At 43.4% G+C, this 26,510-nt stretch overlaps 1 protein-coding gene across 4 annotated transcripts in view; it reads left to right on the top strand.

The window, feature by feature from the left end:
- The window catches only part of Sptan1 (spectrin alpha, non-erythrocytic 1), a 67,584-nt gene that overhangs the window by 14,836 nt on the left and 26,238 nt on the right, over positions 1–26,510 (top strand). For 2 of the 4 annotated variants that reach the window (XM_031369628.1, XM_031369630.1), the window contains exons 4-27: positions 3,163–3,303; positions 3,623–3,769; positions 5,938–6,071; positions 6,171–6,315; positions 6,545–6,699; positions 8,107–8,242; positions 10,439–10,540; positions 11,312–11,449; positions 12,083–12,193; positions 13,022–13,099; positions 13,232–13,387; positions 13,623–13,827; positions 15,069–15,250; positions 15,545–15,788; positions 15,959–16,081; positions 16,269–16,486; positions 17,661–17,753; positions 18,632–18,766; positions 19,272–19,420; positions 20,454–20,513; positions 21,594–21,792; positions 24,057–24,161; positions 24,474–24,497; positions 25,342–25,377. In XM_031369628.1, the coding sequence (XP_031225488.1) occupies positions 3,163–3,303; positions 3,623–3,769; positions 5,938–6,071; positions 6,171–6,315; positions 6,545–6,699; positions 8,107–8,242; positions 10,439–10,540; positions 11,312–11,449; positions 12,083–12,193; positions 13,022–13,099; positions 13,232–13,387; positions 13,623–13,827; positions 15,069–15,250; positions 15,545–15,788; positions 15,959–16,081; positions 16,269–16,486; positions 17,661–17,753; positions 18,632–18,766; positions 19,272–19,420; positions 20,454–20,513; positions 21,594–21,792; positions 24,057–24,161; positions 24,474–24,497; positions 25,342–25,377 (3,216 nt within the window). The remainder of the gene's footprint in view (positions 1–3,162; positions 3,304–3,622; positions 3,770–5,937; positions 6,072–6,170; positions 6,316–6,544; positions 6,700–8,106; positions 8,243–10,438; positions 10,541–11,311; positions 11,450–12,082; positions 12,194–13,021; positions 13,100–13,231; positions 13,388–13,622; positions 13,828–15,068; positions 15,251–15,544; positions 15,789–15,958; positions 16,082–16,268; positions 16,487–17,660; positions 17,754–18,631; positions 18,767–19,271; positions 19,421–20,453; positions 20,514–21,593; positions 21,793–24,056; positions 24,162–24,473; positions 24,498–25,341; positions 25,378–26,510) is intronic. The other 2 variants (XM_031369631.1, XM_031369632.1) reach the window with 1 other exon arrangement.

Genomic DNA, 26,510 nt, shown 5'->3' on the forward strand with positions numbered 1-26,510 from the left:
ACTCAGAAATCCTCCTGCCTCTGCCTCCCAAGTGCTGGGATTAAAGGTGTGCGCCACCACTGCCTGGCCTCTCTTTTTTTTTTTAAAGATTTATTTCTTATTATAAATAAATAATTACACTGTAGCTGATTTCAGATGCACCAGAAGAGGGCATCAGATCTCATTACGGGTGGTTGTGAGCCACCATGTGGTTGCTGGAATTTGAACTGGGATTGAAGAGCAGTTGGTGCTCTTACCTGCTGAGCCATCTTACCAGCTCCCCTAAGTCATCTCTTAAGCCCTTTGACACATATACTTCTTGTTTGTATATTTTGTTTTCTTTGTCTGTATCAGGATCTAACTGTGCTTGAACTGGATCCTCTTGTTTCAGCTTCCCAAATGCTGAGATTGTAGTATGTGTTGCTTCATCAGAGACATATTTGTGCCATATTTGTCCTGCTGTCTTATGTGCTCTGGGTATTCTGAAATTGACCCTACTGACCTACGTGTTTGGTAAATCTAGGCATTTTTTTTCTTTTTTTTTTTTTTAAATTCAAGACAGGGTTTCTTTGTGTAGCCCTGGCTGTCCTAGAACTAGCTCAGCAGACTGTGCTGGCCTTAGACTCACAGAGATCCTCCTGCCTCTGCTTCCTGATTGTTTGGATTAAAGGCGTGCAGCACCATGCCCAGATAGGAACTGTTAACTATTTATTAGTAATGACTTTTAAGAAAAATGAGTGCCGGTTGTCCTATGACCAACTGATTAATTATACTAATTATATTAATTAATTATATTCATTTGGCTAGTGTATCTCTCAATTAAATGCAAGTATTTTCCATCATCATTTTTAATATAGTCCTATTAGGTAAATGAAGTCAATGGCTTCTTACTTCCTAATAGAAGTTTTCCTGGGGTAGATGGGACTGTATAGTATAACCTAGCTACAGATAGACCCAAGAGAAACAGACTTAAGTGTTTGACTTTTGGGATTCCTCTTGGGAAGAGGGAGGACCCAAAGCTGAGTTCATTTGTGCCCCATTTTGAGAGCTTGTCAATCAACTGTATACACTATTAGCTAGCATTTGTCAAGTTGCTATTAGTAGCTAGTAAGGTACTGCAAGACACTTAGCTGATGTTTATAATTTTCATAAGCTTGCAAGGTTTCTATTTCTTTGTTTCATAGAAGGGTAGACATACTAAGGCTTAGAGAATTTTGTGTAACCTGCCCCATGTCCCACAGCTAAGAAGTAGAATTTCACGGTGCTCCTCTTTTCTGGCACAGTCTGCTGTATTCCATGTCTGTCATCATTCTTTTTATAATGTTTCCTGTTGCTGCATCTCTGAAAGCTCCCACTGCTGACTTATGGCTATGTTGAGAATTCTCCTGAGTCAGAGCCAGGCTTTCTTTCCAACCCAGTCATTTCTGGTGTTCCTCAAATGTTCTTGCTGTCCACATGCTCCTGTTCCTGGACTGTAGGCAGCCTGTGTCGCTGGGTCCTCACTAATTCTCAGGGCTGGGAAGTTATGCGAGCATCTGAGTTGTGATTTGACTGTGAAAATGAAATTTGTATGCTTGAACAGTGGACTTGAGAGTAAGGTCTGTCCAGTCTGTAAGACTGTTCTTAAGAGATCTGTATTTGGGCTCACAGTTCCTATAGTCATTCTGACCTGCCTTGGAAGTTTGTCCCAAAAATTAGTTTGGCAGGCAGCATTAGCAGATAGGAAAGAGGGTGGAGTAGAAGGCTGTGTCTGTATCCTGTCTAACCTGTCTTGTCACTGGTTTAGACTTTCACACCATACCGGACAGCTTGGCGCCCCATAGTCACCGCCACCCACATTGGGTCTCACATCCGAGTAGGTGGAGTATTGACTTGTTATGCCTCTCCCTCCCTTCTAGTCATGGCGCTGTGCAGTGAACTGTGTGAGCTCTCATTTCCTCACAGCTTTCTCTCTGCTGATGAGCCTTCATGCTTGTTTGTAAGAGATTCCACCCATGCCTACTGTCTCCCTGGCTTTCAGAGATTGTTTCTTTTTTCTTCTTGCTCGGAGTGACATCTCAACATGGGTGGATCCCAGATTCCATTTCTGTTTGTGTTTGAACCTGTGTGATACAACTTTGCCTGTTAGTGTTACCCAGAAACTTCCAGAATCATGGGGTGGACATAATCAAGGTCCCAACCTGGGATTAGAACACAGCACACAGGTTAAAATGCTTTTTAGCTTCCCTCAGTTCTTAAGTCTTTAAGTCTGTGCTGTGAACACCCAATGATGCTGGGGAGTGAATACTTTATGCCCTGTGACTACTGTGTGGGAATGAGGTTTGAACGCGCCGTAAGGCCCTACAAAGCCTTTTCTGAGCTGTTTGAGCGCTGATGGTATTCTTCTACTGTTACTCCAAGATTTTCACATTATAATTTTTTTTTTTTTTTTGGTTTTTCAATACAGGGTTTCTCTGTGTATCCCTGGCTGTCCTGGTATTCACTCTGTGGACCAGGCTGGCCTTGAACTCAGAAATCCACCTGCCTCTGCCTCCTCCAAGTGCTGGGATTAAAGGCGCATGCCACCACTGCCCGGCCACGTTGTAATTCTTTTTTTTTTTTTTTAAAGATTTATTTATTTATTATATGTAAGTACACTGTAGCTGTCTTCAGACACACCAGAAGAGGGCATCAGATCTCCTTACGGGTGGTTGTGAGCCACCATGTGGTTGCTGGGATTTGAACTCATGACCTTCCGAAGAGCAATCAGTGCTCTTCCCCGCTGAGCCATCTCTCCAGCTCCATGTTGTAATTCTTGTTAATTTTAATTTTGTTACCATATAAGAGACTGTATAAGAGAGTGGAAGAGAGAAATATGCACCACAGTACACATGTGGACGTCATAGGACAGTTTTCAGGAATCTGTTCTCTCCTTTGGCTGTGACTTCCTCAGGTGGCAAGAAAGAGTCTTTATGCACTAAGCTACCTCATTGGTTTTGGGTTGGTTTTGTGTGTGTGTGTGTGTGTGTGTGTGTGTGTGTGTGTGTGTGTGTGTGTGTGTGTTTCCAGACAGGGTTTTTCTTGAAACTCACTTTGTAGATCAGGCTGGCATAAAACTCAGAGATCTGAGTTTTATTCTCAAGTGCTGAGATTAAAGGTATGTGCCACTATGCCTGGCTTAACAGTCTAACTTTTACCCTCCAGACACGTTTAATGGAGCTGCACCGCCAGTGGGAGTTGCTTTTGGAGAAGATGCGGGAGAAAGGAATCAAACTGCTGCAGGCACAGAAGCTGGTGCAGTATTTGCGGGAGTGTGAGGATGTAATGGACTGGATCAATGACAAGGTATGATTCGAGGGCAGATATGCTAGGCTCTCCCAAGAGGAAGGAAACTCCCTGTGATCTACATTAAGAGGCAGTGTTAGTGCAGTTGCAGCCCTAGGTTAGATGGAGGGCAGGATTGGGAGATTGTCTCAGCTGTTCTCTAGGAACCTTTTATTCTGTAATCCTGAAATCTCTGAGAAAGAACATTTAGAAGACAGAAGTCAGAACTACAGAGAGAATTGTCCACTAAAGTGAATGTGGCTCCAGCCCTAATGTATCTTCGTGGCAGCCTTTGTTCATTGACTATTGGCTGACTAGAGCTGGTTCTGTTCCTGGATAGGAAGCCATTGTGACTTCTGAGGAGCTGGGCCAGGACCTGGAGCATGTAGAGGTACTACAGAAGAAGTTTGAAGAGTTTCAGACTGATCTGGCTGCTCATGAAGAAAGAGTTAATGAAGTAAACCAGTTTGCTGCCAAACTCATCCAGGTGAGAAATCGATGTTGATGTGTGCTGCTTATCAGGGCAGTCTAGGATGTCCTGTGAAAGAGAACTTGTCTCATCCATGTGTTCTAAAGTAATAGGCCACCTTGGTTTAATTTTGTATGCAAATATTTTTCATGCACTACGTGTGTGCCTGGTACTTGGAGAGGCTAAAAGAAGGTGTCAGATCCAATGGACTTAGTGCTAGAGATGGTTGTGAGCTGCCCTGTGGGTACTAGGAACTGGGTCTTCTGCAAGGACAGCAAGTACTCATAACCTCTGTCCCACCTCGTCTGATCTCTTAATTTTTCTTCCTTTTTTTTTTTTTTTGAGATAGGGTACCTCTACCACTCCTGGCTGTCTGTGGACCAGGCTGGCCTCCAACTCACAGATATCTGCCTGCCTCCTCCCGAAGTGCACCACCGTACCCAACTATGATCCCTAATTTCTAAAGAACAAGTTTTATAAGTAGCTCTTAGAAGTATCGTAAAAGTTTTGGTTAGATATAAGTAGAGTTTCAATTCTGATTGTTCCTAGATAAGAACATGCTTTTACCTTGTGGCCCTGGGCAGGAAAGGCAGAATTCATTTGATTTCTTTACTCCATCCACTTCTGGGATGACCTTTTATTGGGCTTCTAGAACTTGTCTCTGGGTTTTCTCAGACCTTGAACCAGGGTGTGGTGGTAAATTCTTACGTAATACTGGCAGGCATCCACCAGTAATAATGGCTCTTCCTTTCTTTCCTACTGAAGCTTTTCTGGGCTCTGAGGGCCTAGAAGGACTTGGTAATAAATGAACTCTCCATTGGTAGCTCTGGAGATCCTTAGAGGGACAGAAACAGCTAGATGTGATGACATCTGTTTCCCTGCATTGGGATGTTGAGGCAAGAGGATTGTGGGTTCAGGACTAGCCAGGGCTACTGGTAGACCCTTTCTTAAAATCCAAAAAGAAAAGAGGGGTATGGGGTGGGCAAAACCACCTTTCCCCATTGCCTACATGAGAGCTGTCTTCATACAGACACCATCTACTACACTGTCATTTGATATGCTCTGAAGAAACCATATATAGGAAGCAGGGCCTTTTGCTTGGGGGTTGGAGGAGAAAGGAGTCAGTCTATTGAAGGAGTTTGAAATTTCAATTTCCAGGTCTCTGGTGTTTCATTTTCCATTATTTTTAGTGAGTGTTTGAGAGCATAGCCAGAAGTGCACGGTAATATCTTGTCCTTGTAGAAAGCCAGTGTCATCTTCAAGTTCCAAGGTATTACAAAGGCATGCTGGGCAAGAGCAATCAAGCCAAGCCTCAATACGCAAATACTCACCCTGACCTCTGCATATATTTTTAGCTAAGAGAAAACAAAGCTCTGTAATGTATGTGGGGGTGGGGGTTCTCATTAACAAGTTGTCTCCTGTCCACTTCTAGGAGTAAACTCCGGCCCCTAAGAGCCGTGTGTCTGGAAGACAGTATTTAGCTGCCTTACAGACACTTGAAATGCTAGTTTTTTGAGCATTTGAAGTAGATGGGAGTACGTTGATAAAGTTACACTACGTTAGACCCAGTGTGTCTCTTTTTGTTGAAATTTTTACTTTTACTTCATTTTGTGTATAAATATTTTGCCTACATGTGTGTGTGCCCTGTGTGTTCCTGATTACCATGGAGGTCAGAAAAGGACATTGGATCCTATGAAACTGGAGTTAAGAGATAATTGTGAGCCACTATGTTGGTTCTGGGAACCAAACCTCAGTCTTCTGCAAGACCAACAAAGGCTGTTAACTGCTCAACTGTCTCTCCATCGTCCTCAGTGTGTTTAATATCTGGTATCGGACAGGCATAGGCACAGCAACATTTGGGAGGCAGAGGCAGGTGAATCACCATGCAGCCTGGTCTATACAGAAAATTCCAGGCCACCAGGAATAACATAGATAATATAGTGATATACTGACTCTCTGTCTCAAAAAGAGAAAATGACAAGAACCTGATACTGCTATTTATAACTCTACAGGTCAAGCACACTCTCTAAGGAGTAGAAACCGTCTGTTCAAAGTAGATGCTTTCTTGAGCTGCAGCTCCTTCCTGTCACACAGACTCAGGCTTCCTTACAGTTGTGAAGACTTACTTGTGCTCTTGAACCAAGCACAGATGGCAGGCAGATCAGTCCATTCTCTTCCCTGTGTAGGAGCAGCACCCGGAAGAGGAGTTGATCAAGACCAAGCAGGATGAAGTAAATGCGGCTTGGCAGCGACTGAAAGGCCTGGCTCTTCAAAGGCAGGGGAAGCTGTTTGGTGCTGCTGAGGTCCAGCGCTTTAACAGGTACTAGAGCTGTGAGAACTGAGCAGAGCTGAGACTCCGTGGTGTTCCCAGTGCACTCGGACAGCTGTATACCTGGGTTGACGGGTTCTTCTTCTGCAGGGATGTAGATGAGACCATTGGTTGGATTAAGGAGAAAGAGCAGTTAATGGCCTCTGATGACTTTGGCAGAGACTTAGCAAGTGTTCAAGCTCTGCTTCGAAAGCACGAGGGTCTGGAGAGAGATCTTGCTGCTCTAGAGGACAAGGTGAGCTTGTTTGTTTTTATTTTCTCTGACCAGGACTCACTGTGTAGCTCTGACTGTCTTGTAGACCAGGCTGGCCTCAGAATCAAGAGATCTGCCTGCCTCTGCCTCCCAAGTACTGGGATTAAAGGTGTGTGCCACAACACCTGGCCATAAGGTGGGTCAAAAACCACTGATTATATTAGTCGGTTAGCAACGGTGGGAGAATGATGCTGATAGAATCTGTTTCTAGGTGAAAGCCCTGTGTGCCGAGGCTGACCGCCTGCAACAGTCACACCCTCTGAGTGCCAACCAGATCCAGGTGAAGCGAGAGGAGCTTATTACCAACTGGGAACAGATCCGAACTCTGGCAGCAGAGAGACATGCTCGGCTTGATGACTCATACAGGTAACAAATGATGTGTTGGTGCTTAGCAGTCAGAGTTTGACTCTTGTATAAACAGGAGAGGCAGAGGGTCAATTTTAGGGACCAAGAATATATCTGTACCCTGCCAGGAATCACCAATTATAAAAGTAACTTTTCTTTATTATTATTTATTTACATTCCAAATGTTGCCCCCCTTTTCAGTCCTCCCTCCCAGAGTTTTTCACCCCATTCCCCTTCCCCTTACCTCTGAGAGGGTATTCCTCCACCCACCCACCCCCATAAGAGTGACTTTTACTCCCTAGATCCAATTGTCCTCTTGGAGGCTTACTGCTGAACAAGCTTAGCCTTTCTAGATCTTTCTGAACTGTGGCTGACTGGTTCAATTTAGCTCTTCTGGCTCAAACTCCTCTCCAAGATGACTGATCCAATCTGGCTTCTCAGCTTCCCACTGAATTGTTCAATTTAGCTTCAAACTAACTCTGACAAATTGTTCTAATCTCCTGGTTCCTCCTTATTCTTTGGCTTCAACTGCCTCTGCAGACCTGCACTGAACCCACTAAAAATAAATTTAACTCTACTGCACTGTACTCACTCCCTGACTCCCAACTGACCAACTCTCTTTCTGCACTGCTCTTAAATAGCCTCCCTTTCCTGTCTGTCCTCCTGTGTGTTGGGCGTAGCTTATCTGACTAAGTCTCTCAAATCTTTCTTTGATTCATCACTTGCCTTCCCCTCTGTTAGATGTCATTGTTTGGGATTAAAGGTGTATACTAAGGGTATGTCTGTATTCCAGCCAGAAAGATTAAAAGTGTGTGGCATGTCTGAATGCCAGCCAGATCACACAGACCTCGATATGATCAGAGCAGTCATGTTACTCATTAAAATTCCTCTTCAACCAATAAGAAAATAGGGTGCTTTTCCCTGATCTACATTAAAATTCTTTTGGAGACTTTCAGCTTTGCAGAGTGTAGTTGGTGTGTATAATATTTATAACTTCATAAATTCTGTTCACTATCTACTTTGACTGACAGAATCAAAATACGTCAGAGCTGTCAGCACCATGTAGAATAATAGCCTGTTACAACTCAGTAAATGAACTGGAAAGGTAAAGAACACTTCTTGCTCACTTTGAGTTGGCCCAGAATATAACAGGGAAGTTACAGATGCAAGTCAGTGACAAATGAGGACAACATAAGGAGACCCTATCTCAACAGCAAAAAAAAATGTGGGACAAGATGGGGGCATCACATCCCAGAACAGCAGAACCTGTTTTTCTGCCTTCTGCTGAACTTTAAGTTCAGGCATTTTTCCTTTCCCAGGACTAGGGTTTGCATTGTTGACTTTTGAGAACAAAATTAGAATCTCTAGGAAAGCCATCTTCTATCCTGGGACCACCACTGGATATGACATACTTTTGATTTTCCAAAGGCTTCAGCGCTTTCTTGCTGACTTCCGTGACCTCACAAGCTGGGTGACTGAAATGAAAGCCCTCATCAATGCAGATGAACTGGCCAATGATGTGGCTGGTGCTGAAGCCCTGCTAGACAGGCATCAAGAGCACAAGGTAATATTTCCAGGATTTTCTACAACTGAAGGCATTAGCATGAGGCTGGACAGGACTCCGCTGTTTGGGAGCCCTATAGTCAAAACTGTGGTCTCCCTCTCATATTCTGCTGTGGGTTTTGCTTTTGGGGATCTTCTTACGTGCTTCTAGTACAGTGTTCAATGTTGTCCGTGAGGACAGGGAGAGGCAAGCCTTTTCTACTGAAAGGTGCTGCTGCTTTGCATGCCCATCTGTGCTGCCTTAAAAATATCTGTTATAGAACTATAATTGATAGTACACAACTTTAAACTGAGGACTTGGGAGGTACAGGCAGAAAGATTAGGGATTCAAGGCCAGGGATTGGGCTATGTAAAAGGTTTGAGGCTAGCCTGTACTGCAAGAGCCCCTGTCTCCAAAAAAAAAAAAAAGTCTATTGAATTTTGCTAGATCAAATAACTTAGTTTTTTGTCTTTTATTCTGGTACTTCACCAAAGTATGTTATATGGAAGACTAGCTACCTATTATATGGGGACAGGAGATTACTAAACTGGTAAAGTGCCTTAAGGTTGGCCTGAGAGCATGAGTTCAGTCCCAGTACTCACACTAACAATAGCCTGTTAAGCTTACCTGTAATCCCAGTGCTGGGCAGGGGGAAACAGGAGGATGGGGGGTGGGGGGCTCACTGACCAGCCAGCCCATTAGCGTCAGTGAGCGATAGATTGAGCTAGAGACTGTTTCAAAGGTAAGCTGGTGATTGATGTAGGAACACACTGGATGTTAATCTCTTTCCTGTGTACACAGGTGAGCACACACATATATATAAAACTTTGACTCTTCTTAAAAAGGTCACAGAGTAGTGATAGGAAAGTAGTAGTAAATACAAGGTACTTGCACAGGAAAGCCTATGCAAGTTGTTTAAGGAAAGCTGTAAAACTTGATAAGCAGACTTGAAGACAGTGTATGTTTTCTCTCTTATAAGTAATCTAGGCTTAAAAGTGTGTGTGTTTGGGGATGAGCTATGAAAGTAAAAGCAGGAGCATAAAAGAAGCAGAGACCTCAAGGGGTGTGGAGGAGTAGGTAACAGAGTGCATGTGACTCACAAAAGAAGGGAACCGGCAGAGTCGGGATGGAGGACAGTAACAGGAGCAAAGCATAGTGACATGGAGATAGGAAAATTCCTCAACCTAACTGCGTCACTCCTCCAGACAGCGTTTCTCTGTGTGGTCCTGGCTGTCCTGGGACTCCTTCTGGAATAGGCTGGCCTCAAACTGCTCTACTCAAAACTGCCCCTGCTGCTGGTATTAAAAGGTGTACACTAATCACTGCTCAACTTCAAGAAAATTTTAAAACATAAAAGTTGTTAGGAAAAAAAAACTTAAAAGTACACAGTTTTAATACCAGCACTGGCAAGCCAAGTGGATCTTTGAGTTCCAGGCCAGCCAAGGCTAGACAGCAAGATACAATCTCAAAAAACAACACAGGCTGGGTGTGGTGTCATAGGCCTCTTATACAAGCACTCGGAAGGCAGAGGCAGGTGGATCTTTAAGGTCCAGAACAGCCTGGACTATAAAGTCACAGTGCTACACAGTGAAATCCTTTCTCAAAAAATGAACAAACAAATGCAAAACTTGTTTATTGAAAGACATTAGAAAAAGATGAACAGATTGACCAAATAAAATGACTTCCATAGTGCATGGCTGAAGGGATAGTTTTTATAAATTCAGACATTCAGCGCAATGCTACCAAAAGCACAACAGAACTGTGAGTATCTGTAATGAATAAAGTAAGCCCAAAAAAACTTAAGTCAGCTTTGAGAAGCATGGCAGAAACGGAAGGGACTCCCTTTCTCACTTTACAGGCACTAAAAAATTGTAGTAAGCAAACTCATATGGCACAAAAAAGAAAGTGGACAGTAAGTAGGAAAGCTTGTGTCTATGTGAACATGTGGCAACTTCTTTAATGACACGTGGCCTGCAGACACACACACACACACACACACACACACACACACACACACACAGTGCCTTTCTCAGTTGGCAGCTAGTTGTTTTCCTATATTATTACTTAATAATATAGGGAGTTAGGAAATAACCTTCCACTCTGCTTCTTTTCTTAGGTATCTCACATGTTACAAGTATTTGAAATTCAACATCTTGGTGTTGTCTCCCCTCAGCTCCACCAAAATGTTGGAAGTATGCTGTCTTTTTTACTCTACAGGGAGAAATCGATGCTCATGAAGATAGCTTTAAGTCTGCAGATGAGTCTGGGCAGGCTCTGCTCGCGGCTGGTCACTATGCCTCAGATGAAGTGAGGGAGAAGGTAAGGTAGTTAAAAAGGGCTTTTAAGGGGAAAGGCAAGACTGGAGAGTGCTGCTGTATCTCTGGGGCCAGTTAGGGGCCCACCATCAAGTAAGAACATTTCTAGCCCAAGACTCTGCCACAGATGGGTAGCTTTTTCTTGATACGTGGTTGGTCATATTGGCACACACCTTTAAATCACAGCACTAGAGAGGAGGCAGGTAGATAAATCTGTGAGTTTGAGGTCAGTGTGGTCTACATAGCAAGCTCCAAACCACATGACTCTACAAACCCTGTCAGGAGTCGGGGAGGGGCATTGTATGTATGTGTGTGTACACACATTTGCATGTATGTATGTATGTAATATATTGGACCAAGAGATTTTTTTCATGACACATTCCTTATTCTAAAAGGACTTTGTAGAGAAACCTAAGCACTTATGAACTTATTTAAGAGGCTTGTGACACCCACTCAGTTGGCAGCTCTCATTTGAGAGTCCTGTGTACAGTCTCACTTGCAGAGTCTTTAATCTGTCTACCAATTGCCTTGACAATTTTATGCAGATTGTTTATGATAATATGACAGTAAATTGTAGGTTAGTCAAGGTGGGGTTCTTGCGGATAGCACACACATGCCAACTCTGTGGTATTTCTTTATTTCTTATGATAAGCTTATATACATTAAGTACTGTTGCATAGAGAAATGCCTAAAGGCTAGCATGAGGAGTAGACTATTCTGGGCAACCCTGTGTCTCCCAGAAGGTAGAAGGTAACTTTGCTTCCCATTCCCCAAGCTGAGCATCCTCTCTGAGGAGAGAACTGCCCTGCTGGAGCTGTGGGAGCTTCGGAGGCAGCAGTATGAACAGTGCATGGACTTGCAGCTCTTCTACCGTGACACTGAGCAGGTGGACAACTGGATGAGCAAGCAGGAGGTAATGTTTAGCAGGAACCCCAACCAGGGAAAAACAAAGGTCATGCCCTGCTTCTCCTGTGAATGCTGATTGTATTTCAGGACATTGGAGCCATTTCAGTTTTAGATAGAGTGAATAAGGGGCTAAGCAGGTTTCTTTAGTCTGCCTCTGTCATTGCTGAGTCAGCAAGGCCCTTAGAAAATATTTATGCAATACAAAAAGGATTTCTAAACATTAAAGTTTGACCCTGTGTGTAACCTGAATGTATGAAAAGCTGTAAAAGCTATGTGAGAGGTGGGGTTGGTACCTGTTTGCATTCTCACTAAGAATGCTATGGCGGGAGGGTCGCAAGTTTGATGCCAGCTGGGCTACTTACCTTAGTGAGTTAAAGAGCACTGCACTGTGTAGTGAGACTTTGTTTCAGCACCCTCCCCACTTAAAGGAGATTATTTGAAAACTGTTTGATAGAATGTACAGTAAGTATTCTTTCCCAGTGTTACTGGCTGATTTTTAAGAGAATCTAAAAAGACTAGGCTTTTTAATAATGATCTGAGAAGCTTAAGTTGCCATAGAATCTTTTCTGTCTGCTTTTGCTTTCAGGCTGTAGATGAATAAACAGCCCATGGTACCTCATGCTTGCTTTCTTCTCTCCAGGCGTTCCTGCTAAATGAAGATTTGGGTGACTCCTTAGACAGTGTGGAAGCTCTTCTGAAGAAGCATGAGGACTTTGAGAAATCTCTCAGTGCCCAGGAAGAGAAAATCACAGTAAGACCCTCCTTGACCAGAGTAAACTGAGTCCCTTTCTGAGAGGTTTGGGAGTTCCATGCAGGGCACTCCCAGGACTATGAAAGAACTCTCAATGACACCATTGCATCATCTTGCACTTGTAAAACAGCTTAAAGGAGCAGAATCAATTGCTTAATGGGAATTGCTAAATTGAGATGTACCTCTGACTTGACACTACCCTAGTAGAAAGTATAAAAAGGCTGTTGACTGACATCTGACACTCTTGAGGTTCTCATGTTTCAGGCCATGTCTGTAGACTTAAGGAATGAACAGTCTTGTATTCTTTGATAAACTCAAGCAGACTCTTGCAGGCATGTCCACTTATAGCAATGATGTTCATGCCTGTCTAGCTCACTCTTGAGAACTGGGTATTTCTCCTTCCCTTCCCCAGAATCACAATAGCATCTCAGACATTTTAACCTTAGGATTTTTATGTTACTCTGAATTCATGGCTATCCTAGGGTACATGCAGCCTAAGAGCCACAGGTTGGACTTGCCTGTAGATCTGTAGATCAGCCACCTGGGCCCAGAAGTAAGTGTATGTCACAGTGCAAACTTTGACTGATAGGATTAGGGCATTTTTGTGCAGCTTGGTAGCGCATGCCTTTAATCCCACACTTGGGAAACAGAAACAGGTAAATCTCTGAGTTCTAGACCAGCCTGGTCTTTAGAGCTATTTCCAGGACAGCCATGGCTACACAAAGAAACCTTATCTTAGCGGGAAAGAGGGAGGAGATTAAGATGTGTTCTCCGTAGTCCAAGCTAGAGCTCCATGCTCACAGTGACAACTCTTACCTTCCTTTCTAGGCCCTTGATGAATTTGCAACCAAACTCATCCAAAATAACCATTATGCAATGGAAGATGTAGCGACTCGACGAGATGCTGTGAGTGCCCTGGGCATATCATGCTCCTTTCTTGTAGTGTGCAAGTTCCCTTTCTAAGATACTTGATGCAGCTCAGTCAAGCCAGTCACCTTTTGGGGAATATAAAGTAAAGTCATGTGATCTGCCTTTCAGCTCCTGAGCCGCCGTAATGCCCTTCATGAGCGAGCCATGCATCGCCGGGCACAGCTGGCTGATTCCTTCCATCTGCAGCAGTTCTTCCGTGATTCTGATGAGCTCAAAAGTTGGGTCAACGAGAAGATGAAAACTGCCACCGATGAAGCTTATAAAGTAATACAATCAGTGTGTCCTTTAGTACTTGTGTAGTAAGCTAAATCTTGCAAAAACTAGTTGGAGCTAAAAAACCAAAACTAAAAAAAAAAAAAAAAAAAAAAAAAAAAAAAAAAAAAACCACAAAGAGGGCCACACAAACCACATTAGTTAGCATTAAATTGTCTGTTTTGAGTGTGAAGTAGCTATATATACTCTGGTTCAAGGCAGAATCCTCTTCTATTTTGATTCGCAGGATCCATCCAACCTGCAAGGGAAAGTCCAAAAGCATCAGGCTTTTGAGGCTGAGCTTTCAGCAAACCAGAGCCGTATTGATGCCTTAGAGAAAGCTGGGCAGAAGCTAATAGATGTCAACCACTATGCCAAGGAAGAAGTAGCAGCTCGTATGAATGAGGTCATCAGTTTGTGGAAAAAACTTCTAGAGGCCACAGAACTGAAAGGTAGGAAAAAATAAATGATAGCGGGCTGGTGAGATGGCTCAGTGGTTAAGAGCACCAACTGCTCTTCCGAAGGTCTCGAGTTCAAATCCCAGCAACCACATGGTGGCTCACAACCATCCGTCATGAGATCTGATGCTCTATTCTGGTGTGTCTGAAGACAGCTACAGTGTACTTAGATATAATAAATAAATCTTTAAAAAAAAATGATGGAAAAGTGGTTGGTGGTAGGAATGTTTAGGAAACTAAACATTCCTCTCTGGCTTAGCACTCTAGGACCAGACACAACCCAGGAAAGGTAGGGTGGTAACTTTGTTATTAAGTTATTGCTTGGGGCTGGTGAGATGGCTCAGCAGTTAAGAGCACTGACTGCTCTTCCATAAGTCCGGAGTTCAGTTCCCAGCAACCACATGGTGGCTTATAATGGGCATCTGATTCTGTCTTCTTGTGTATCTGAAGACAGCAACAGTATAACAGCAACACATACATGAAATAAATAAGTGAATCTTTTTTAAAAAAAAAAGGGGGAGGGTGCTGGAGTGATGATGGCTCATCAGTTAAGAGCACCGACTGCTCTTCTGAAGGTCCTGAGTTCAAATCCCAGCAACCACATGGTGGCTTACAACCACCAGCAACGAGATCTGACGCCCTCTTCTGGAGTGTCTGAAGACAGCTACCAATGTACTTACTTGTAATAAATAAATAAATAAATCTTCAAGAAAAAAAAAGTTATTGCTCTATAAGGGTTACTTGGCTTGGGTTTTCAGTACTTGGATCATTTGGAAAGTGTGATTAAAAGCAGTGGTTGGGTAGAGACTCAGAGCCTTCCTACCTAAAATCACTGTTTAGCAGCTAGGCAGTAGTGTTGCAAACTTTTAATCTCAGCGCTCAGGAGGCAAAGGCAGGCGGATCTCTGTGATTTCCAAGGTCTACAGAGTGAGTTCCAGAAGAGTCAGAGAAACACTGTTTAGAAAAACATACAAACATCACAGTTTAACTGTGAGCCAGAGGTAGTATCTCATGGAAATAAAGGTGCTTTCCAGACAGCTTCCATTTCAGTCTGTGGAATGGAGAGCAGAGGTTATACTGTTAGAGAATAGTGAAGAGGTTTTCCTTCACTATTTAGTAAAACTGTACACTAACTTAATATCTGACCATTATCCTTCACCAGGATACTGTGGTTCATGGTCAGTATTAGCGGATCACATTATCTAACAGAAAAGTAAACCTGCTTTATTGAACAGGGATAAAGCTCCGTGAAGCTAACCAGCAGCAACAATTTAATCGAAATGTTGAAGACATTGAATTGTGGCTATATGAAGTTGAAGGTCACTTGGCTTCAGACGATTATGGTAAAGACCTCACTAATGTCCAGAACCTCCAGAAGAAGCATGCTCTGCTAGAGGCAGATGTTGCTGCTCACCAGGTAATGTGAGAAATGGGGACCTATAGAGGGGCAGGGCAGGGCTGAATGGGGGAAAGATGAAATATGAGGCTGTCTTGTAGAGCTCTGTGCTTCTCAGTATTTTCCCTCAGAGCTCTCTGGGAGCCTAAAGTGAGAGAAAGCCATGGCAGAACAAATATTCTCAGAGTAGGACAAGCACTGTGTGAAGTTTACTTTGTGTCTGATGAATCCTTATCCCCAAGTAATAGACTGGAGGGGTCTAGAACAGTCTCTAGGATTGGTTGCAGTCTTCAGATCTTATCCTCCTGTTTCCAGGATCGAATTGATGGCATCACAATTCAGGCCCGCCAGTTCCAAGATGCTGGCCATTTCGATGCCGAAAATATTAAGAAGAAGCAAGAGGCCCTTGTGGCTCGCTATGAGGCTCTCAAGGAACCCATGGTGGCCCGGAAGCAGAAGCTGGCAGATTCTCTTCGTCTGCAGCAGCTCTTCCGAGATGTGGAGGATGAGGAAACCTGGATTCGAGAAAAGGAGCCTATTGCTGCATCCACTAACAGAGGTTAGTGTATGTATCTGCCCTAGGCAGAACCATGCTGTTACCACATCCCGTACATAAAGGAGATGTATCTGAGGAAGTGAAATGGAAGTTTAAACCCTTGTATAGCAGTGGTGGGAGCCTATTAGTGACAGTTCAATTCCAATTGATGGGAGAATGGATTCTGCTTCTAGGCAAAGATCTTATTGGAGTCCAAAATCTGCTAAAGAAACACCAAGCTTTACAAGCAGAAATTGCTGGGCATGAACCTCGCATCAAAGCAGTGACACAAAAGGGAAATGCCATGGTGGAAGAAGGTGAGTGTAGTCAGTGACTGGACCAGCTTTTTTACTCTTTGTCTTTCCCCTGTTGGCATCGAGTGCATGGATCTGGGCCCTGTCAGTGAGGCCAAGGCAGAGTCTCCTTGTGCTGTCGTATGACTCTGGCCAGGCCTCACTCCTGAGTGTCACTGTCATGTCAGTATTCTCCACATCATCCTTCCAGGCCATTTTGCTGCAGAGGATGTGAAGGCCAAACTGAGTGAGCTCAACCAGAAGTGGGAGGCTCTGAAAGCCAAAGCCTCCCAGCGGAGGCAAGATCTAGAGGACTCGCTGCAGGCCCAGCAGTACTTTGCCGATGCCAATGAGGCTGAGTCCTGGATGCGCGAAAAGGAGCCTATTGTGGGAAGTACCGACTATGGGAAGGATGAAGACTCTGCTGAGGTAGCTCAGACCTGGGTATCACATGTGCATGGGAAATGGCCCCAGCCTTAGAGTAGGAAGCACGTTAGTGGAGAAGGTAGGAAAGGTAGGAAAGATAAAGTATACGGTAGCTGCTTTGTAAAGTGTTAGGAATCTTACTTACTTTTTATTTTGGAAGTTCAGAATCACCTAACTTCATCTGTTAACATTTGCTCTTGTCTCATTTATTCTTGGTCATGTGCATGCAGACATGTGACTCATATTTGGTTCATGAAGGTCTAGTTGTAGTCTTCAGAACTACGTCTTAATAGTTGTCAAAACCAGAATGAGAGAGCTAGGGTCTCTGCTCAGTGGTGAAGTACTACTGTTGCTTGTATACAGTTGTGGGTTCTATTCCCAATATAAAAAACCTCCCTAGGTGAGTTGAGCCTTCACAAGAACAGTATTTTCCCTAAGAGTGGGAGAACCAACAACACAGGAGGTGGAGTTAGTAAGGAGTGACAAAGTAGCCCTATAAAAAAGGGATTCCCAAGTACATGGGGGTTGTTTTTTATGTGTCTATTATTCGGATACATTGTAACTAGATTTAAAAAAAAAAAAAACGGGAAAGAAGAGATTGTAACTCATTGAACTCAGAGGACTGACTTCTACAAATTGTCCTCTGAATTCCATGCTTTTGCCATGGTGTATGCACACACACACGAAGAAGTAAGTGTAAGCCAACATGAATAGAGAAAATTTCCCAAGGTCCTAACCCTTCTAGATAAAAAGCTCTAAGTGACCAGTAGCTGCTGCGAGAGGGAGATCCACTTTTACCACAGGTAAGTTCCCACGCAGGATGGTTAGTCCTGAACACAAATACGTATGGGCAACAGTAAATGTACTCAGTACTTTGTAGTCCAAGCAGGTCTCAGTAGATTTGTGGATGTGCAACACTGTATTGAGTGTATGTGTGTGTGTGTGTGTGTGTGTGTGTGTAAAACAATAGTAATTGTACAAAAGTTGGTCTTGAATATGGGAGCAGCTGGAAAGAGGGTAGGGTCAAGATATAGAGCTACTACTCGTGTTTTTAAAGTATATTATACAAAATATTAAAAGTAATTTTACAAAATACAGAGTGTACAAGACAGATAGCAGTCATACCTTATTACAAGGGGCCTTGAAGAAAGACACAGCTCTGTGTGTTTGGTTTCAGGCTCTGCTCAAGAAGCATGAAGCTTTGATGTCAGATCTCAGCGCCTATGGCAGCAGCATCCAGGCTTTGCGAGAGCAGGCCCAGTCATGCCGGGTATGCAATGCTCCTAGGGTTCTAAAGTACTGACGACAGGGGATGGGCTAAAGAAACTGATGGACATTTAAGATGGTGGGCAGCATTCTTTGGGTTTGGGTTTGTTTCTTTGTGACAGGGTCTCACAGTGTAAATGAGGCTGGCACCTCCCTCTGCTTTGTTCAAGTGTTGGAATGCTGGGATTAAAAGTGCATGTCACCAGATGTGCTGTGGGTAACATTTCTTCTCATACAGAGGTCTACAGTCAGACACATTTAATTGTTTTTCTTTGATTGAACCCCCTCTTTTTGATATCTTAATAGCTCACTTTGTAGTCCAAGCAGGTCTCAAAATAATTAATCCTCTTTTGGCTTCTCAAGTGCTTGATTTATAAGCGTGAGCCACTATACCTGAATTATTGAGTGACACATTTGTTCAACAGCTTGAACAAATACTTTCTTTTTTTGGTAGCTTCAGTAAAGAGCTCTCAAGCAATTGGGTGTAGTAGTGCAAACATTTAATTCGAGCACTCAAGTCCTCAGGAAGCAGAGACAGATGGATCTCAAGGCCAGCCTGGTGTATATAGTTCCAACTACTGAAACTGGATTGGCTCTTTACAAAGTTCTTTTTAAACTCTAGGGCCATAGCTGCCTGGTGATGGAACATATTTTTAGTCCCAGAACTTGGAAGGCAGAAGCAGGTAGATCTCTGTGAGTTCCAGGCTACAGAGCAAGTTCTAGGACAGCCAGGCTGCACCAAGAAACCCTGTATTGAAAAATTAAAAAAAAAAAAAAAAACTCTTGTAGTGTGTATTTGATAATACCTGTTGAAAGTTGGACTGTTGTGTGCTTGAGTGACATGAGGCATTTAATCATTTTGTCTTTCCTTTGGATTGTTAGCAACAAGTGGCCCCCATGGATGATGAGACTGGAAAGGAGCTGGTCTTAGCTCTCTATGACTATCAAGAGAAGAGCCCTCGTGAGGTCACCATGAAGAAAGGGGATATCCTCACCTTGCTCAACAGTACGAACAAGGCAAGGCACAGTGTGGCCAGGGTTTGGTCATCAGCACCAGGGAGTGTACTCTGCTGGATATCCTTGGATAGATGGGAAGAGAAAAGGAGGTTACTTTATCAGATTCCTAGTTACTCTTCATTTATGTAGGGCCACATATGATGGGGAAGTACTAGTACTATTTAGTCTGATGTATACAAGTAGTGCCAAGAGTCACCTGCAGGGTCATGAAAATCAAATGTCTCTGGTGAACACCCTCCCTTCTGAGCCATGGATTGTTTGCTTTATAATTTGGACTATTGGTAGTTGTTGTTTGTGGTGTCGGCTGTAGAAGACAGAGCCTCATGGATGCTGGACAGGTTACTATACCCTGGGTGTACATCCAAATACACACTTGTAGCATACACACAGAGACACAAAATTTAAAAAGAAAAAAGAAAACAAAGAATTAAAAACTAGGCCAATGTGAGGTCTACTTTTCTTGGGAAAAGACTCAGCTCTCAGTCCTCTTCTTTTTCTTTCTTAGGATTGGTGGAAAGTGGAGGTGAATGACCGTCAGGGTTTCGTGCCAGCTGCATATGTGAAGAAGCTGGACCCCGCCCAGTCAGCCTCGAGGGAGAACCTCTTGGAAGAGCAGGGCAGCATTGCTCTGCGGCAGGGGCAGATTGACAACCAGTAAGGGCTCAAATACACAGCACAGACTAGACAGCACCTAGGGCTTAATCCAGTCCTCAAGCCAGATTAGTCAGCATCTTGGGGTCGCTGGAGCCCTATGTCTTCTTTTCTATTTCCCTCAATCTCCTAACCCACCAGCCTCCGTGTTAGAGCCCGGATTCTTGACTAATACCTTAATCTCACTTGGTTTTTTTCTGTGTTTCTGAACTGCTTTTTCTGAAGCACATTTTGCTACTTGGTACAGTGTTAGCCTTTGTCTTGTTGACAAAATTCTTTTTGGGTTGGATTTTCAGATATCTTACCCCTTGGCCCTGCCTCCCTTTGGACAGCTGCCTAGGGAGCTGCTCTCTCTTCCTTTGCATTCAGAGAATGCAATTTACTTTTTAAGCTGGTTTTCTTCGTATCATATAGATAATTCCCATATTGCCCTATGTCTGTCCATAGTGCATACCTTATTCTGCTGATGAAATCAACAGCTTTGGGCATCTGGGGAATACCCATGAAATATATTTCTAAGTCCATTAGGGCTTGGAATAAGAGAGCTTTTCTGACATTAATGATCTTGAAATGACAAGAGCCATTTGTAAACTTGCAGATTCTTTTACTGCATAAATAAGGAGACACTTGGGTTTATGTTATTATCATAGACCTGGGTTATAAATGTAAGAGCACAAATGTTGATGGAGCTAGTGTTGCTGAGCTGGCATTTATAGTCAGCACTGTCCTTTGGGTCTGTTTTGTCCCCTGGCCTTGCTCTGTGCAGTAAGTGTGTGCAGTACAGGGAATGCTGCCTTACATGGAGCAGAGTTGTCAGGAACATGAAGGTAAACTAACCCTCTCATTTAATTTTCCTGCTGTTTCTCCACTGATTTCATTCATGGCCTGGGCTGCTTCTAAGAGCTTTTGAAGGACTCCTATGTTTTTCCCACTTCAAGCATCTGCCCTCATGGCACCAGTCGGAGCTGCTGCTTTTCATTCCCATAGATTAATCCCACTAATGTGTGCATGCTTTTGCTGTACCCCCTCTGTGCAGGACACGCATAACTAAGGAGGCCGGCAGTGTATCTCTGCGTATGAAACAGGTGGAAGAACTGTGAGTAGGCTGAGAATCTGGCTGAGCTGCCATGTCACTGCTACACCTGTCCATTCCCCTCTGCCGCTCTTCTCCAAAGCACTTTCCATTCAGAAAGAAGTGGTGCAGGGGACCTGCCACATCTTCACAGCTTCGCTGCCTATGGGAGAACTCTCAGTGGAACTGCTTTCCCTGGTTGCTTCTGCCTGCTTGTGTTTGGAATGGTGTTGGTTCACTCTAGTTTTGTGGTAGAGCAGGCGCAGTATTGTCCTCCATATACCTGCAGCCAGTTCTGTTGTATTCCTCAATAGGGAGGCAACGAAGTGCGACATAGAGGTTAGGGACTCTGATTTCTGATGACTATTACTTTTTATTGGGGAAGCTTAGATTCAGTGATAATTTTCAGATTTTCTTTTACATTGGATTTCATTTCTTACTCAGAATTGTTATTTTGTGTCTTGAAAGACAATGGTAGTTCAGCCTATAAATCTTAGTTCTCATGGTCGAGAAAATTCTTTTGATTCTTCTCAGGTCTTGTAGGTGATGGAGTTGTGTACAAACTGCACGCTACCTGATATTCTTTCATTGCTCAAAAATAGAGATCACCATGGAAATGCCCTACTGGTCAGAAATGGAACATCCTGTATTAGACTATATTAAAACTCATATCTTCCCCCACTCAGGGGCTGCTCAGAGAATTTTAAAACCAAGAAAATCCCTTTTATACATTATGTAGTTTCGTCTTTATGTAGCTGCATCTCATCTCTCCAAACAGTCGCATGAACCTTCTGTTTCTGTGCTAAGTACTTGGTTTTATAGGCTTATGTGATCATAATAGTTGCAAAATGCACCTGGGGGTAAATGTGCCTGGGCTGTGGTAACCCACGCAGTTATGACCAGTGTGTGCTTATCCCTAAGGCTGTAGTTTGAGTGCCTAGAATCCTCATCTTTGTGTGCTCTGATCCTTTGTTGCTAGGCATCATCATTACAATCTCATGCCCTGGATCACATCTCAGATGCCTAGTGGTTGTCCTGTGTTAGCCTCCATGGTGAGCTAACAGCCTTCCTTGCCCATTGTGTTACCCTCTTGACTTCTGTCAGATATCAGTCTCTGCTGGAACTGGGTGAGAAGAGAAAAGGCATGTTGGAGAAGAGTTGCAAGAAGTTCATGTTGTTCCGGGAAGCAAACGAGCTACAGCAGTGGATCAATGAGAAGGAGGCTGCTCTAACGAGTGAGGAGGTTGGCGCTGACTTGGAGCAAGTTGAAGTGCTGCAGAAGAAGTTTGATGACTTCCAGAAGGTATGGGAATTCTACGGCATAGCTGCAAAGTCATGTAAATAGCTAGTTCTTGGGACTGGGGGAATGGCTCAGCAGTTAAGGGTACCCAGACAAGCAGGTTCCATTCCCAGTACCCACATGGTGGCCAACAACCATCTGTAAGTCCAGTTTCCTTCCTTCACAGGTACCAGGCACATATTTGGTACGCAGACACCATACACATAAAGTTAATAATTTAAAAGAATTTAAGGGAATGGAGAAATGGCTTAGAGGTCAAGAGCACAATGGCTCTTCAAAAAACACAAGTTTGATTCTTGGTATCTTATACATGATTCTTACAACTATCTATAACTCATGTATGTGGTACAGACATACAGGCAAAAACCATGAATTCACATGCAGTAAGTAAAGTTCTTTAAAAACAAAACAACTTGCCGGTCATTGGTGGTACACGCCTTTAATCCCAGCTCTTGGGAGGCAGAGGCAGGTGGATTTCTGAGTTCGAGGCCAGCCTGGTCCACAGAGTAAGTTCCAGGACAGCCAGGGCTACACAGAGAAAGCCTGTCTCGAATGTTTAACTAGTTGTCTTGGGCCTCACCCAGACTACTGAAGTGAAGATTACATGGACTGTGTAGTTTCTATGACTTAGAATTTACTCTCTGTAGCGTCTGTTTGTCCAGTGCTGGGGATGTGTAGCTTCTTTTAAATGGACTTTATTAATTTCTGATTTCAAGGAAAGGCAATGCTCTGTTCTGTTGGTGTGTTTGTGTGTTTGTTTGTTTTGTTTTTGGTAGTGGTGGTCTTTTAAGACACAAGTTGGCCCCTCAGATATCACTATATAGCTGAGGATGAGCTTGAACTTCCTCCTGCCTTCCCTTGTAAGACTCTGTGAGACCCTCAGAGAGTCTTAGCCCCAGTGTGCTACCCACAGATCACAGCTTGACAACGGATTGCTGCAATAACATGAGGTTGATTGATCCAACATGTGTGGCCAATTCACGTGGGATTGCTCACATCCAAGTAGGAAGAGGCAACTCCGAACTCAGAAAGCACACATCTTTTATACTTTACAGAGGAAACATGGCGAGTTGGCTTATTCTGATTGGTGCAGTATCAAACAAAGGTTCTCTTCAGGCATTGGTTGGCTTGCTCATGGGGGCTGCTTTTGGCTATATTTGTCCCCTTACCTAACTGTTGTACCTGGAAGGCCTCTGAAACGGGTTGTGCTGGAAAGTCCCGGAATTTTGTAAGGTCAGGGTATTCTTGGACCCCAGTACAGGGAGGGGTAGAACATCTAATCTTGTTCTAACAGGTTCAGCCCAGCCCTCCTGACCTTAAAAACTTTGTTTTTCTTATACAAGCAGAGGTCTCTGCTATAGGTAGTTTTGGCTTATTATTTCTTTCTCAAAAGTCTTGTTTTTACCTTTATTTCTACATTCCCAGAACTTTATTTTTCACTTTATTAATTCACCCTTCTAGAGTATTGAGATTACAGGCATAGATCATAATGCTTACTTTTATGCAATGATAGGGATCCAACACAGGGGAGCTGCATCTACATCCTTAGCCCTGGTTTGTTGTTTATTTGAGACAGTGTCCCTTGTAGACCAGGCTGGTATTGAATTTGCCCTGTAGTCCATACCAGCTTTGACCTCCTGATCATCTTGTCTTCTTCTCCAAGTGTTGGGATTAGAGACTTACGCATTTTAAGAACCTTCTAAATTACTCTATTGTTGTATTTTTAGTTTTTATAAAAGGACCATGCTAAGTAGTCCAGTCTTGGAAGTCACTGTAGGGAACAAGCTGTTATTTAGATTACTTATAGATTCTATATATATGCCTATAGTGTGTGTAGTGTGTGTGTGTGTGGGGTGTGTGTGTGTGTGTGTGTGAGTGAGAGAGAGAGAGAGTGAGAGTGAGAGTGTTGGGAGAAGCATTCTTCAACTATCCAGTAGTTAAATAATGTGCGATATCCATACAATTGAATATGGCCAGCTGCAACAAGGAGTGACATTTACAAGGATGAACCTTGAGAATATTATATTCAGAGAAGATGGTGGGTGTGATGGTTGCACTAATCTCCTTTAATTCCAGCACTTGGAAGGCAGAGACAGATATCTCTGAGTTTGAGGCCAGTCTAGTCTACACAGTGAGTTGTAGGCCAGCCAAGGCTGTGTAATGAGTGCCCCTGTCTCAAAAGTTCATACATTGATTCAGAACTATCTGTGTTCCCCTCTCCCTTGACTTGTACTGTATGTTTAGTCATTGTGGCCTTTACTTTATAGGATCTGAAAGCCAATGAGTCTCGGCTGAAGGACATTAACAAAGTAGCTGAAGACCTGGAGTCTGAAGGTCTGATGGCAGAGGAAGTGCAGGCTGTGCAACAGCAGGTAGGTATCTTGAGTCCATCCTAGCCCTGGGAGTCACATTTCATAACACAGGCTTGATGTTCACACTTCATCCCATGCTCTCCCTAAGCTGTAGAAGTTGAGCGTCTGTGGTGCCCTTGGCTTCAAGTTCATAAGTTCCTTAAATAGATAAATGTTTTGCACATAAGCATTTGATTTTGGAGTTCTGCTAGCCAGTGAGCTAGCTTTCCAGTCTTTTCTGTGGCTCTTCAGTTACCATGGTGCATTTATTTGCTATATGGGGTTCAGAAGCGTGTTATCTCTGTACTAACACTGCTTTCCTTCTCCTTATAGGAGGTTTATGGTGCGATGCCCAGGGTAAGTCACATGGGATCCATATGGAACTTGGATTTAGCAAGGATTTAGATATTGGGAGTATGTAAAGGCAAGAGCTGCTGAATGACAGAGATCTTTTGTTGTCTATAGCGCTCTTTCACAGTTTTACACGTCTAGACTGCCTGTCATTCTCCAGAACAAAAGTACGGGAGTTTTGATTGGGGTTTTGTTATTAGATTTATTTAGCTCAGACTGGCTACAATTTCACAGTCCTTCTGCCTCAGCTGGAATCATAGGAACTTATCACCTACCTTGTCACAACATGCTTGATCTTTGTTTATCTTCCTAATAATAATTTCAATATTCTTTCAAATAATTCTATGCGCATGGCATAAAGAAAAGATGACCAAAAAAAAAAAAAAGGAAAGATGGCCATTATGTTGAGGTTTTTTTCATTCCTTCTATCTCTTCTACTATATTTGGAGAAAAACAATAGGGAGCTGTAGAGTTGGCTCAGCAGTCACAAGCACTCGTTGCTCTTGCAGAGAACTTGAATTCAGTTCCATCACCCACATGGTGACTCACAACTATCCATAGCTTCATTCACAGGGGATATGATGCCCTCTTCTGAACACCTTGGGCACCAGGCAGGCAGATGGTGCACATGCATACACACAGACAAAACATTCATGCACACAAAATAAATCCTAAAGGGGAAAGAGGATTTGATGATTCCTTTCAGCCAGCCTTTGGTTGGTTGCTGGGCAGTCAGATCTGTTTCAGAGTGGTGAAGGTGAACTGTTGCAATGCTTCTGGGATCACAGTTGGTAGCTGGGAAGGTTCTGTGCTCTGTGACACATTCCTCAGCTGCCCTTCCTTTGACTAGGATGAAGCAGACTCCAAGACAGCCTCCCCATGGAAGGTAAGGTTCCTTTGTACATTACTAGTACCAGATGTTTGGCGGGAACTTGCAGTGTCTTATTTATTTCTTGTGTGCCTTTTTCTTGGTGTCTAGCTTGACATGAACATTCACTTGGCTAGTGTGGGCTTCTGACCTTAGTGGCTATATTCTGTTGTCTGTGGAACTAGGAGCCCTAATGCCCAGAAGCAGGGTACCAGGAAGGATAGGACATCTTGATCCTAGAGTACACCTCACCCAGGGCATGATCCAGCATCAGATGTTACCTCACAGCATGGCAGATCCACTAAAATGATGTGAATAAGGTAGTGACTGAGGATGGGAATGACAGTACACAGTCCATTATCCAAGTGACCTGCTCAGTAGCTAGAGGAAGCTTGTGTTTAGAAGGAAGGGGAGGAGCAAGTTACCCCCACAGCAGATTCCACTCCCAGTGCAGGGGTAGCCCTGCACCAGAACAGCACAGCTCTGCCAGGGAATGTGGTAGGAGGCTTGATGGACTGTGCTTCCAGCTAAAAACAGCACCGGCTACACACATTTTAGCTTTGCAGCAGCATCTCTTCTGACTCAGCTCCTCATATGTATATATGTTTATGTATGCATATCTATTGGGGATATATATGTATATATGTTTTTATATGTGTGTATATATATCTTTATTGGTGAAGCTACAAAGAAGTTACAGGTAGACTTCTGTTACATAAATGTATACTCTCAAAACATAAAAGATTGCTTGGAAACCCAGCAGAAAAGACCTTCAATCACCAGCCTTCTGTGCTCACCTTGTGCTGTTCAGAAATCTTGTATAACCTATCTCAGAACAGCCACAGTTTCCCTCATAGCTCTCCCATTAACTAATTTTTTAAAAAAGGAAAGGTGTAGGACTTTTTCTTCCTTTTTCTTTTTTGAGACAGGGTTTCTCTGTGTAGCCCTGGCTGTCCTGGAACTCATTCTGTAGACCAAAACTCAAAAATCTGCCTGCCTCTGCCTCCTAAGTGCTGGGATTAAAGGCATGTGCCACCACTGTCCATCTTACTATTTATTTTTTTATCTGTATTTATGTATTTATTTATTTATTTAGTCAGGGTCTCATGTACTCAAGGATGCTCTCAGGCTCCTGTACCTGAGGAGTCTTT

This window comes from Mastomys coucha, unplaced genomic scaffold (genome assembly GCF_008632895.1).
Source record: "Mastomys coucha isolate ucsf_1 unplaced genomic scaffold, UCSF_Mcou_1 pScaffold15, whole genome shotgun sequence".
Taxonomy (NCBI): Eukaryota; Metazoa; Chordata; class Mammalia; order Rodentia; family Muridae; genus Mastomys; species Mastomys coucha.